We start from the raw sequence: 13,292 nt of genomic DNA on the forward strand, positions 1-13,292 counted from the left end.
TGGGCAAGTGATCAGGTGTCCCTGGGATCCTCTAATCTTACCTGTAAAGTTGGCAAGCAAAGTGTTCAGACTGACCTGACTACATATGAAATCACTTGGAGGAATATTTAAAAAACTAGAGGCCCAGTGCACAAATTTGTGCACTGGTGGGGTCCTGCCAGCCTGCCCCGATTGGGGTTGATCCGGCTGGGCTGGCCGGGGGGAGAGGCCATGGGCGGTTGGGTGGCCGCTCTGCTCCCTGGTTGAACTCCCAGTTGAATTCCCGGTAGAGGGGACAATTTGCATATAAGCCTTTTATTATATAGGATACTGCTGCCTTTAAGCAAAACTCCAGAAAATTCTAATTCAATTGAAGTGGAGCCTGGACTTCAGAACTTAAAAAAATTATTTAAAAAAAAAAGAAAAGAGAAACTACTTTGGGTGCTTCAAAATTTATCCAGTGTAGAGAACCATTTGCCAAAGGTGTTCAAATATGTTTTTGTTTATTTGTGATTTTTATATGGAGGAATCTTTTTTTTTTAAGTGCCCTGTCAGGGAATCAAACCAGTGACCTTTTGGTTCCTGGGTCAATGCTCAGATATTGTGCTTGTTAAAGTCCTCGTAGTCCATTGTGTGCAAGGAAAGAAGTTTTCAAGACCCTGGATTAGATTATCTTTATGGAATCTTCTAGTTTTAAAACAAATTCCTTCTGCTGCAGTAACTCATGCAGATGCTTCCACTGGTTAGGCCTATAGGTGCAGTTAGTGGAGGATTTCTGGACCGAGGAAGTGAAGGAGGAAAGAATAGCACAAACCCTCACAGTCTTAAAGGAAACTTGGCTCTATGCTGCAGATTTTCCCCTAAGGGAGAAACAACAGAAAAAAACTCCAATTACAGGTAAAGGAATTTAGACATGATTTTTAAAAATATCCTTAAGATTTGTACATCACTGTATATTAGGGTAGAGTCTTAATTTTTTTCCACTCATTTTAGAGTCAGAATAGTTTAGAATAGTGTTTTCCAAAGAATGTACTGAAGCCTAGAGTATTTTTCTAATCTTCACTTTAAAAAAGAGTTCTCAAGCTCTATTTGACCAAGGAGTGTGTCCTAGGACTAATGTTCCGTGGAATCATACTTTAAGAATTGCTTCCTTCGGGTCATTCAAACTGTAAGAACTTAACACCCACCATGTACTAGAACTCTCTTACTGTACTGCTAGTAAGTTAGCTTCTTTCATCGTAAATGCACGTATCTATAGAAATAATACAGTAGCTTGTTTTAACTGGTTAGTGAAAATGAACTTGAATATGGGGAGTTAAAAGACTTGCATTCCAGTTCCCCCCAGCATCCAGTAATTATTTGATTTGGGATATATAAGCGACATAATTTAAATAATCAGAGCCTTACTTTATTCATCTACAAAATAAGATACAATGTTTGTAGGGGATATTAAGTTTGACATGAGATAATGTGCATAAAACATGCCAAGTTGGGAACACTGTAAAATGCAAGACATACATTAAGTACTTTACATAGGTGTAGCAGAGTTGGAATTCCTACTATGGTTAAAGCACAGTTTATGTAAATATTGAAACTCCCTGAAATTTCTGAAATGTTATCTGAAATGTACTGGAAATAAACTTTCTTATCTCAACACTATTGTTATCACAACTTTTTCCTTCTCTCTTGATTGTCCAATCACTAACAGGCTGTGATCTTCACAAACAGTTAAAAGTCAGTCACTCGTAGCTCCTACAGTTTCTCTTTGTCACACTAGAGAAAGGGAGGAGTAATCTGTTTCTGCTAAAACAGGTTTATGCAGCTAAAAGTCTGGATTCTCTGCTGACTTTATCGATGGAAGAAACTGTTAAGAAGAGCACTGTTAAGAAATATAAAATAATTTGTATTGTAAGTACAGTTTGTTTCTTATTTTACTTTATTGTAGCTTTGTGTCAAATGTTAAATGTATACTCCCTATTTATTTGTGTTCCTATTTAAATGTAAAGTTTAAAGTAATTGTGCTCAGTTTTAAAACAGCTCTAAGGCAATTAATACTTTAAATCATATTTAACAAGTAAAAAAATTTGAGCAACAATAAATGAATATTTGATCAACCTAAAAAGTGGGGATCTGTGGCAAAACACTTTGCAATATTTCTTTTAGCATGAATACAATTATTTCCCAAGTCACATTTTTATTGCATGAATATTTTAAGACCAGAAAGTGAGAAGTTAAAATTACTGTATCTTAATATTCTTGTTGAAAAAAAGAAAAGAAAAAGCTTTCCTTGATTTTGTTACACTCTCTTTCCTTTCTTCCATCAAGCTTTCAGGAAAAGGGGAGTTCCGTCTATTGCCTTGGTTTTCTCACGGCTCAACCATTCCCTGTTCTCTAGTTTTGCTTTTTCCATACTGAAGTTACCCCTCCAAAGTCAGTCCTCCCTGTCCCGCTCTTTAGTCTTTATAACAACAGTACATAGACAGTGCTGAATGTTTTCTTTTGTTTTACATCTATATTTTTATTGATTTCAGAGAGGAGGAAGAGGGAGAGATAGGAACATCAACGATGATGAGAGAGAATCATTGATCCTCGGCCTCCTGCACACCCCCTACTGGGGATCGAGCCCCCAATCAGGCATGTGGCCTTGACCAGAATCGAACCTGTGACCCTTCAGCCAGCAGGCCAAAGCTCTATCCTTTGAACTAAACCAACTAGGGCTGATTGTTTTCTTACTTTGAATTATTCTTTTGTTTTGCTTCCATGATGGCATTAAAATTCCCATTTTATTGACTTTTCTTCTTATCAGCATTCTGGATTGACCTCTTCTCAATGTAAACAGTCAATTCCTATCTAAAGATCTTTAGACAATTTCATCTTTCATTCTTTTAAGAGTCATATTCTCAACAAAATTCCAAGTAAGGCCCTAGGTCTGATCTCTCCCTGAGCTTCTGTCACACAATTTCAACTGCCTGCTTGCTGGGTCCTCATTCCTAAGCCAAAACCAACTGCATAATTTTCCCACACCTACCCAGCTGCTGTTTTCCCCAAAGTTCCTTATTTTAGTTAATGTCACCACCATTCTCTGTCACTCAAGCGTTGTTGCTATGAATAAATAAAACAGTGTGTATAAGCTTTGAACCCAGGGATTATAATGAAGTTAATTCTCAAGGTATTTTATTTATTCATTATCCTTCTGGGAATGTTGGAGCAACTCTTTTTAGCTCTTATGCCATTCATTATATTTATCATATCTTATAAATTCAGGAAATTATAAACTCCTTGGGAACAAAACTTGTGCATCATTTACACCCCTTTGTATTCTTCTAGTGGTTTATTAGTACATATAATAGAAGCTCAATACTTTATAATCACAGTTTCAAACGTACCCTAATGTTTCCAACTTTTAACGTGTTTCATAAAAAGTTTTTTAGGGTTTCTACTGTTTCCAGCACTCTTTATTCAGCCAAGCTAAAGCCAAATGTTGGATTCTCAGTAGTTTTTGGAGTCCCTGCTCCACTTTGTAGATAGCATAAGATGTTTAAGATATACACACACTTCAATATCAAAAAGCTTACTCAGAATTACATAGAGTAAATAATTATACGAGATTAAAAATGAACCTCCTTACTCTCAAGGAGCTTACAGAACAATGCAGAGAGCAAGCTATAAATATACAGAGCAAGTACAAAGTCAGCTAGGTGTTGTTCATACCAGCAAGTTTGAATTGCCAGCGACTACAGATAAGATGTACACAGAAATATGTTACTTGTAAATCTATGATGAATGAGATTTACCATAGGAAAGTTTCCCAGTGTTTTGTTTCTTTGTAGTATTCCTCGTTGTCTCAGTCACTGATGGCTTTGAGCATCATAACAAGGGACCAAATGCTAATTATCCTACATAATAAAAGGATAATATGCAAATATTATCCGAACAGCAGAACAATTGAACAACCAATCAAAGCATAATATGCTAATGATATGCTAAGGCTGCTCAAATGCTCGCTATGACGTGCACTGACCACCAGGGGCCAGATGCTCCAACCGGTAGGTTAGCTTGTTGCTGGGGTTCAGCTGATCAGGACTGAGCGAGATGGGCTGAACACGCTCTGGAGCCCTCCCGTGGCCCCTCCCCAGCCTGATCGTGCACTGGTGGGGTCCTTCAGCCTGGCCTGCACCCTTTCGCAATCTGGGACCTCTCGGGGGATGCCGGAGAGACAGTTTCAGCCCAATCCCCAGGCCACTCCCCTTGGGAGGGCACCTGACGCAGGGCTCATGGCTGGCGAGCACTGCTGCGGCAGTAGGACCCTCTCCGGATTGGGACTGATTGGGCGCGAGCACGCGGCAGGCACAGTGGAGCCAGGATGAATGGGAACGGCAAGTAGGAGCCGCAGGTGGTGTTGGACTGCAGGTTTTAGCCCGATCCCTATAGGCCACCCAGAGGGACTCCACCCATGCACGAATTTGTGCACTGGGCCCATATATATAGGAAGAGAGTGGGAGAGATAGAAACATCAATGATGAGAGAGAATCATTGATCAGCTGCCTCCTGCACACTCCTCACTGGGGATTGAGCCCGCAACCCAGGCATGTGCCTTTGACCAGAATCAAACCCGGGACCCTTCAGTCCCCAGGCTGATGCTCTATCTACTGAGTCAAACCAGTTTGGGCGCTAATGATATTTAATGACTGTTTCTGTTCACCTTTTCCTCTCCATCCTCTTCACAGAAAGAACACCTGCTGTAAGGTTACTGACCATTGGATGAACTTGGAAACTTCATATGAGAATTGTTTCCATAATATTTTAACATATTTTCCTAATTGTTGAATTCACTTCTATTGTAAATGTTAGATACATTAATTTTTCAGTTGATTTTCAGAATTCAAATCAAAAGTAAAAACCCAATAGTTTATGTAGGTCTTCACTAGCTAAGAAAATTTGGATGTGTGTGTTTTTCTTTTCATAAAAATGATTTTTAAAAAAGTGTATTGTATTGTAAAAGACTTTCCTATGTGATCTGTGCATCTGTTGTAGTCATAGTCTTTATGGTGATACTAGAGGCCTGGTGCACAAAATTCATGCACTCGGGGGGGGGGTGGTCCCTCAACGTGGCTTGTGCCCTCTCGCAGTCCGGGAGCCCGACTGCCACGGAGGCAGGAGAGGCTCCCGCCACCGCCACTGTGCTCGCCAGCCGTGAGCCCGGCTTCTGGCTGAGAGGCACTCTCCCTGTGGGAGCACACTCACCACCAGGGGGCAGCTCCTGCATTGAGCATCTGCCCCCTGGTGGTCAGTACACATAACAGTGTCTGGTCATTCCACTGTTTGGTTGATTTGCATATTAGCCTTTTATTATATAGGATATATTATTTAGGCTCTATCATCCAGCATGCTAACCATTAGACTTAGTAGATGGGGAAAGAAAGGAGTGGGAATTATATAATTATCTTTAACTAGAGGCCCGGAGCACAAAATTCGTGCACGGGGGAGGGGGGTGTCCCTCAGCCCAGCCTGCACCCTCTCCAATCTGGGACGTCCCTCTCACAATCCAGGACTGCTGGCTCCCAACTGCTCACCCACCTGCCTTCCTGATTGCCCCTAACTGCTTCTGCCTGCCAGCCTGATCACCCCCTAACCACTCCCCTGCCAGCCTGTTTGCCCCTAACTGCCTTCCCCTGCAGGCCTGGTCACCCCTAATGCCCTCGCCTGCAGGCCTGGTTGCCCCCAACTTCCCTCCGCTGCCGGCCTGGTCAACCCTAACTGCCCTCCCTTGCAGGCCTGGTCCCTCCCAACTGCCCTCCCTTGCTGGCCATCTTGTGGTGGCCATCTTGTGTCCACATGGGGGCAGCCATCTTTGACCACATGGGGGCAGCCATCTTGTGTGCTGGAGTGATGGTCGATTTGCATATTACTCTTTTATTAGATAGGATAGAGGCCTGGTGGCACAGATGGGGGCCAGCTGGTTTGCCCTGAAGGGTGTCCCAGGTCAGGGTGTGGGTTCCCTTGGGGCATGGAACAGCCTGGGCGAGGGGCCTGTGGTGGTTTTCAGGCCAGCCACGCTCCCTGGTGACCCAAGTGGAGGCCCTAGTATCTGGAATTTATTTTTCTTCTATAATTGAAACTTTGTAGCCTGGAGCGGAGGCCTTGGCTGGCCAGGGTGTGTGGAAAGTTTGGGTTCCTCCATCGCCCGGGAAACCCAAGCCTCCTGTTCACTCCATGGCCATAGCCATTTTTGTTGGGACTTATTTATCTTCTATAATTAAAACATTGTAGCCTTGAGTAGAGGCCTGGGCTGGCCAGGGTGTGTGGAAAGCTTGGCTTCCTCCATCACCAGGGGCAACCCAAGCCTCCTGTTCGCAGCCATCTTGGTTGGGTTAATTTGTATACTCACTCCTGATTGGCTGGTGGGCGTGGCTTGTGAGTGTAGCAGAGTGGTGGTTAATTTGCATATTACTCTTTTATTAGATAGGATTATATAACAGTTTAACTCTAGTCATAGCATAAAGTCCACCACATTGAAGAACTTCGTCAGCAGTAGTGATAATGAATGATACACACAATCTTTGGTCACACATCTTCCAAGTTACCCTAAATCATTTTTGTTTGAGCTGAAGATCAAAGCAGATTATATGCCAGCTAATTATTTGGACACTGTATTTTTACATGTGCTAAATATTCTCATTGTCCTCTGATGGACAGAGTGGGGGAAAGACCTGCACATAGGAATGAGGTAGTGAACAATTTCACAGTTTTGGAAGGTTTTTAGATAAATGGTCTTCAAATAGGTATCTAGTTAAGAAAGAAAAATGGACAAAAGGTAAATGGCTCCTTTGGTTTCATGCGTTTCACTCAATTTGGGATGAAGCCAACTGGGACAAATGTACTTACATTTAAAGATCTGTAATAAATGGCGTTTTAAAATTCTTCCCAAACCTTTCTCATTATTAGGTGTTAAATAAAATTATGTGCCTCTGTCAGGGTTGGATCTGGTATCATGTATAACCAGAACACTGTCTGCCCTTAAAATTCACTGAGGGAGGCAGTTATCTGGATCTTTGCATATATGTTTTTAAATTGTAAAGGTCACTTTTCATTTTTTTGTAATAGGTTCTTCTTGCTTTGCTGGTGATTGTGACACTTGGATTAGGCCTGAAGCTTGGGCTCAGACAACTGGACGAGCAAGGTACAGCCCGCAGCATTATTTCTTCTTTCTCCTCACCTTCACTTGTTAAAACATGCACTCTCCTCTCTTCTGAGTCTCCTCTCTGCTACAGGTGGCACTTGCCTAGCTTCTCCTTTTCCCTACTCCACTCATCAGGAGCCCACCCCTGTGTTTAGCTTATTCCGTCATTGCTGGACTTGACTCTTTGCCCTCATTCCTCTGCTTCTTTGAGAACCATATCATTTCAGTGTTTTATCCTATCTTTTCTTTATCTTCACTGAGGACTTTGATATCACTATCTAATAATAAACTTGGCCTCAAGTCTTTGTTGCTCTCTTCCCGTTACCTCCTATCATCTTTCCTGAATCTTGATGTCACATGAGAATTGCTCCATCCCTGAAATCTCATGATTTTTTTTTTTTTTTTTTTGGTTAGGCAGTGCCACATTCCTGAAATAAAAGCTTCACAATATTTTTTCTTAAGAAGGAAAGAAAAAGTAGGAAGTACATTTCTAAAAATATCAAAACACTTCACATCTCTTGCCATATCTCATTAGTATGAACAGAAATAAATAATTTACAAGTGACTATACAAAAAGGGCTTTCCACAATCTTGTTATGTATTGTTTTGGTACTTTTATTAAGGGGAAATATGAGGTTAAATGTTAGATAATTTGTCCTGCTTTTAATTTGATTGTTTAACTTCTAGTTTGACTCCAGTGGGGAAAGTTTTATCACTTCTTCAAGAGGGAGACTCTTGGTGAGGTTAGGTGACAATTTTCCAGTTGTTTCTCTTAAGAATTAACAAACACCTAGTAGCCTAGGGCATCATGGCAACACAGTGGAACTGAAGAGGTGGACATTCCCTGCAAAATTACTCTTTTCTTGGTCTCCTGGCTATTTTGTTTCTGTACTACAGTGCCAGTCTTAGATCTAACAAACATTGGCAGGCCATTTCTGCAGTATTATTCTGATGTTAGTACACAAAGGTGGGCATCATTTCTTGGTTATTTTATGCCACAAATTGCAATTTAATGTCAAGAGGCATATACTGTATATACTAATCTCTGAACAAAATCTTTAGCTCTTTGATTCTCTTCCTTCTTTTAGTACTACACCTACTGGCCAGCTTCCCAGAGTTACTGTTTCATATTCTTTTCCTCTGACCTCAGTCTATCAGCCCTTATGTGGCATCACTCCCTTCCTCCTCCCACTCAGGGCATTGGTATGTAACTCAAGCTCCTCTTGGTCAGTGTCCCTCACATGCTCATCCCTCATTCTTGCACCACACTCTCTCCTAATCCTCAACCCTGGACAATTTTCACCATTCTCTGCTCCAATTAACACACTCTTTTATGGGCAATATATTTTTCTAGTGTGAGGTTTTTTTTAAAAAAATTATATTTTCTTGATTTCAGACAGGAAGGGAGAGGGAGAGAGAGAGAAAAAAAATCAATGATGAGAGAGAATCATTGATAGGCTGCCTCCTGCATGCTCCCTACTGAGGATCTAGCAACCTGGGCATGTGCCCTTGACTGGAATTGAGCCCAGGACTCTTCAGTCCACAGGCCGACGCTCTATCCACTGAATCAAACCAGCTAGGATTACTGTGAGTTTTTAAAGTAGTTTTTCTAGTTTGAGTTTGTTCATACCTTTTACTTATTCTTTAACAATTGAGCACTGATTATGTGCTAGGTACTATTCTAATTAATGTAATTCTAGATACTATTCTAATTAAGGTAATGCTAATACAGTGGTAAAGAAAACAATAATTCTTCAGAGAGTTTACATTCTAGCAGGGAAGACAATCTTCTATATATATAAAAGAGTAATATGCAAATTGACCGAACAGCAGAACGATCGCTCAACCAGTCGCTATGAGGTGCACTGACCACCTCCCGGTCACTGCCCCCCTCTCCCCCCCGCCCCTGCTGGCAGGCTCTGATCTCCTGATGGCAAACAGGGAATGGGGGGTAGGTGGCAGCGGGGGGTAGGTCCAGCTGCTGGCAGACAGGGAAGATGGCCCTGATCACAGGCCAGGCCTAGGGACTGTACTCATACACAAATTTCGTGTGCTGGGCCTCTAGTAAAATATAAATATTCAAAAATATGTAATATGATTAGGGAAATTGCTAAGAAATAAGAAAAGCTTCAAAGGGGAATATTAATTATTTTGGGGTCAGGCTGGGGTGGGGCATGTGTGTGAAATAACTTTTAAGCAAAGAGCTGAAGGAGAACCAAGATATTTTGTAAAAGAACATTCTAGGCAAGAGAAAATAAGTGCAAAGCCTAAAGCAGTAGCTTGCCTGGCAAGTTCCATTTCAAGAATGACAAGGAGAACATGGAGCTGGAACTAAGAGACTAGAGGAAGTGTAGTCATAAGTGAGATCAACCAAAGAGGAGCCAGGTCAAAGAGGGTTTGAAGGTCAAAGTCGGGTCTTCAGCTTTCATTCTGAGTGTGATGGCTAGTGATTGGAGGTTTTGAGCAGAGGAATGACATCATGTGGCTTGCTTTTCAACATGATTACTTAGGCTATTATATCATTAATAAGTGGCAGAGTGAAACCATGAGAAGTAGAGACCTATTAAGAAATAATTGCAATAATACAGACAAGCTTTATGTCTTGGACTAGGATAGTAGTAGCATTGTAACTGGTGAGCTATAGTTGGATTTTGAATATCTTTTTTTTTTAATTGTTGACACTATTACAGATGTTCCCCATTTTCTCCCTCTTTGCCTACCTCTACCCAGTCTCCACCCCTTCCTCCCCTGGCCTTCACCACACTGTTGTCTGAATCCAAGGGCTATGCATATATACTCTCTGGCTAATCTCTTCACCTTCTTTTATCCAGTCCTTCCCTACCCCTTCTCCTCTGACATCTGCCAATCTGTTCCATGTATCCATGCCTCTGGTTTTATTTTGTTTGGCAGTTTATTTTGCTCATTACATTCCACATATAAGCAATACCATATGGTATTTGTCTTTCTCTGACTGGCTTATTTTGCTTAGCATAATAATCTCCAGGTTCATCTGTGCTGTTACAAAGCTGCATAGTATTCCATTGCTTTTTTATCCGCTCATCTACTGATGGGCACTTGGGCTGTTTCTAGATCTTGGCTATGTGGTAGATAGATTTTATTGACAGACTGGATATGGAATGAGAAAGAGAGGACTTAAGAATGAAGTTAAGATTTTTGTCATGAACATCTGAAAATATGGCATTTTCATAATTAGTTGGGGAAAACTTTAGAATAAGTTGGTTTGGGGAGAATAATTAGGAACTCAGTTTTGGATATGTTATATTTGAAATACTGGTACCTACTGGATATCCAGGTAGGTAGTTGGATATATGAGGTGGCTTTAGAAGGGAAGTCTTTTTTTTTTCTTTTTAACATATTTTTATTGATTTCAGAGAGGAAGGGAGAAGGAGAGAGATAGAAACATCAATGATGAGAGAGAATCATTGATAGGCTGCCTCCTACATGCCCCCTACTGGGAATCGAGCCCGCAACCTTGGCATGTGACCTTGACTGGAATCGAACCCGAGACCCTTCAGTCTGCAGGCTGACACTCTATCCACTGAGCCAAACCAGCTAGGGCTAGAAGGAAAGTCTCAGATGGACATACAGTGTGGTGATTATCAGAATCATATGTGGGATTTAAAACAATGATTTGGGGGTACGCTAATCTAAAAGGACTGGGGAGACGAGGGAGAAAAGAAAAGCACAGAGAACTAGGAAGAAAGTGGCCAAGAATGTGGAGGAAAGGCACATAACTGTTGTATCCTGGAAGCCGAGTATGGAAAACTTTTCAAAGGAGGAGAGTGAATGTAAAAATGTAAAGGCCTTTTATGTAAATGATACATAAACTTTTTTTCTTACTTTTTTATTGAACATTTTTAAAGATTCATCTAAATTTCTATGCGTGCATCTATTCATATGTGTCTTTCTATTTACTACGTAGTTCTTTTTGACTTGCATCCAACATGCCATTTGACCTATGCCCTCCCCAAGTGCTGGAAATTCAGGTTGACTTTAGTACCTTAATTCTACATAAATTGTTCAGGTTCTCTTAGACCTGTGTGAGGTTTTCTTGGCCATATACTCAGGAACTGAATTCCTTTGCATTTTAACTTGGGTAAGTAGTACCAGGAGATTGCTTTCTAGCCTACCTTACCTTCACCACACGTCTCGATCAGTTCTTGAAATGATCTAGCTCTCTCATTTTTGGCAGTGTAAAGTTGGATATAGAGTGATACCTTTTTTTAATTTTTGTTGCTCTATCCTGCTACTCTAATTAGTGTTGGTTGTTCTCTTGGTTTGTTTGGTGTATTATGATTGGTGTTCCCATAGCCTCTCCATTGTGCTAGATCTTGTATTTTTGGATCTTTCTCTCTGTTTTTTATTTTTCTATTTTACTGCCTCATTTTGCTAAAGAACATCTTTCATGAGCTTTCTAAAATAGAATGTGTGCAACACATAACTTGAGTTTTGGATAATCTAAAGACATTTTCATCATCCTATCCTAGCACTTGATAGTTTGGCTAGATATTGAATTCTAAGGTGAATATAAATCCCCTCTGGAAATTTAAAGACATTACTTTCCTGTCTTCTAGCTTACAGTGTTGTTTTTAAGAAATTTGATACCATTCTGACTTGTGATCCTTTATGAATTTGCTCATTAACTCTCTCTAGGCGCTTCCAATATTTCTTTATCCCTGTTGATCCCTTGGTATGCGTTTTGCCCTGGGAAATTTGGTGGGCAATTTTAAGGTAATAATTTATGCTTTTCAGTTCTGGGAAACTTTATAATATGATTCTATAATAACATCATCTCCATATTCTTTGTTTTCACTTTTTGGCACTCCTTGTTTTTTAAAAAAATATATATATTTTATTGATTTCAGAGAGGTAGCGAGAGGGAGAGAGAGATAGAAACAACAATGATGAGAGAGAATCATCGATTGGCTGCCTCCTGCACATACCCTACTGGGGATCAAGCCCACAACCCTGATCAGGAATGGAATCGTGACCTCCTGGTTCATAGGTCAATGGTCAACTACTGACTCACACCGGCAACTCCTTATTTTAAGGTCAACTAAGTAGTAGCCTTGCCCTAACCGGTTTGGCTCAGTGGCTAGAGCATCAGCCTGCGGACTCAAGGGTCCCAGGTTCGATTCCAGTCAAGGGCATGTACCTTGGTTGCAGGCACATACCCTGTGGGGACTGTGCAGGAGGCAGCTGATCGATGTTTCTCTCTCATTGATGTTTCTAACTCTCTATCCCTCTCCCTTCCTCTCTGCAAAAAAATCAATAAAATATATAAAAAAAATAGTAGCCTTAATTATATCTGCAAAATCCCTTTGCCATGTAAGGCAACATATTCACGGTCTCAGGAATTAAGGCATAAGAATCTTTTTAGGAAACATACTTCTGCCTGCCACACTTTTCTATTGGATTTTTAAAAATCTCTGCCCTTATATTTTTATTCCCTAGAGCAGCCTGAATGTTATCTCTCTTCTTAAAATTGTAGCTTTCTTTCTTATGTCATGGATGCAGTATTTTCTCTTTTCTGAGGATCTCAATATTAGCTGTACATGTGTGTGTATATGTGTGTGTTGTTGCCTTTTCAACCAAGCTTTTCTTTTTTATTCTTGTTTGTTTTGATCTTTGTCTTTTTTGTTTGTTTGTTGTTGTTGTTTTGCTGCAAAAAGCTTTATTGTTTCATTTGGTCCAATACATGGGAGATGGCTTCAGGGTGGTTAAAAGAATGGCTAGTGTTTTCAGGGAGAAGCTCAGGTAAAAGACAGACACCAGGGGGATGCTGAGGGGCCCCTCCAAGGCCTCTGGACTCCAAAGGCTCCTAGTCATGCTTGAGGGTGAGCCTCCTCGCCCATCCTAGCCTGGGGGCTGGCAGCCTGCGGAGGTGAGTCAGGTGTCACCCATCTTCTTGATGAGTTTCACCTCCTCACCCCGGAAGTGGTTCCACAGGAAGTCCCAGAGCTGAGGGGGCAGAACCCAGGGCCTGCAGCTCCACAAGGGCCGGGTTCAGGTTCCTCTCCAAAGCCAGGGCAGCTTCCATGGCACCCTGAGTTTTGCCCACTCACTTTGGGGAGGCTTCAGCACGAGAATGCGGCCACCGCACTGGTTTGCA

General features: G+C 41.3%; 1 protein-coding gene across 1 annotated transcript in view; it reads left to right on the top strand.

The window, feature by feature from the left end:
• The first annotated feature begins 1,818 nt into the window (after window positions 1-1,818).
• Window positions 1,819-13,292, top strand: part of ENPP3 (ectonucleotide pyrophosphatase/phosphodiesterase 3) — an 85,984-nt gene continuing 74,510 nt past the window's right edge. The window contains exons 1-2 of the mRNA XM_080667103.1: window positions 1,819-1,887; window positions 7,084-7,159. Coding sequence (XP_080523229.1) covers window positions 1,834-1,887; window positions 7,084-7,159 — 130 coding nt within the window. The 5' untranslated portion in view covers window positions 1,819-1,833. The remainder of the gene's footprint in view (window positions 1,888-7,083; window positions 7,160-13,292) is intronic.

The sequence above is a fragment of the Plecotus auritus genome, assembly GCF_963455305.1.
Source record: "Plecotus auritus genome assembly, chromosome: 4".
In the NCBI taxonomy this organism is placed as follows: domain Eukaryota; kingdom Metazoa; phylum Chordata; class Mammalia; order Chiroptera; family Vespertilionidae; genus Plecotus; species Plecotus auritus.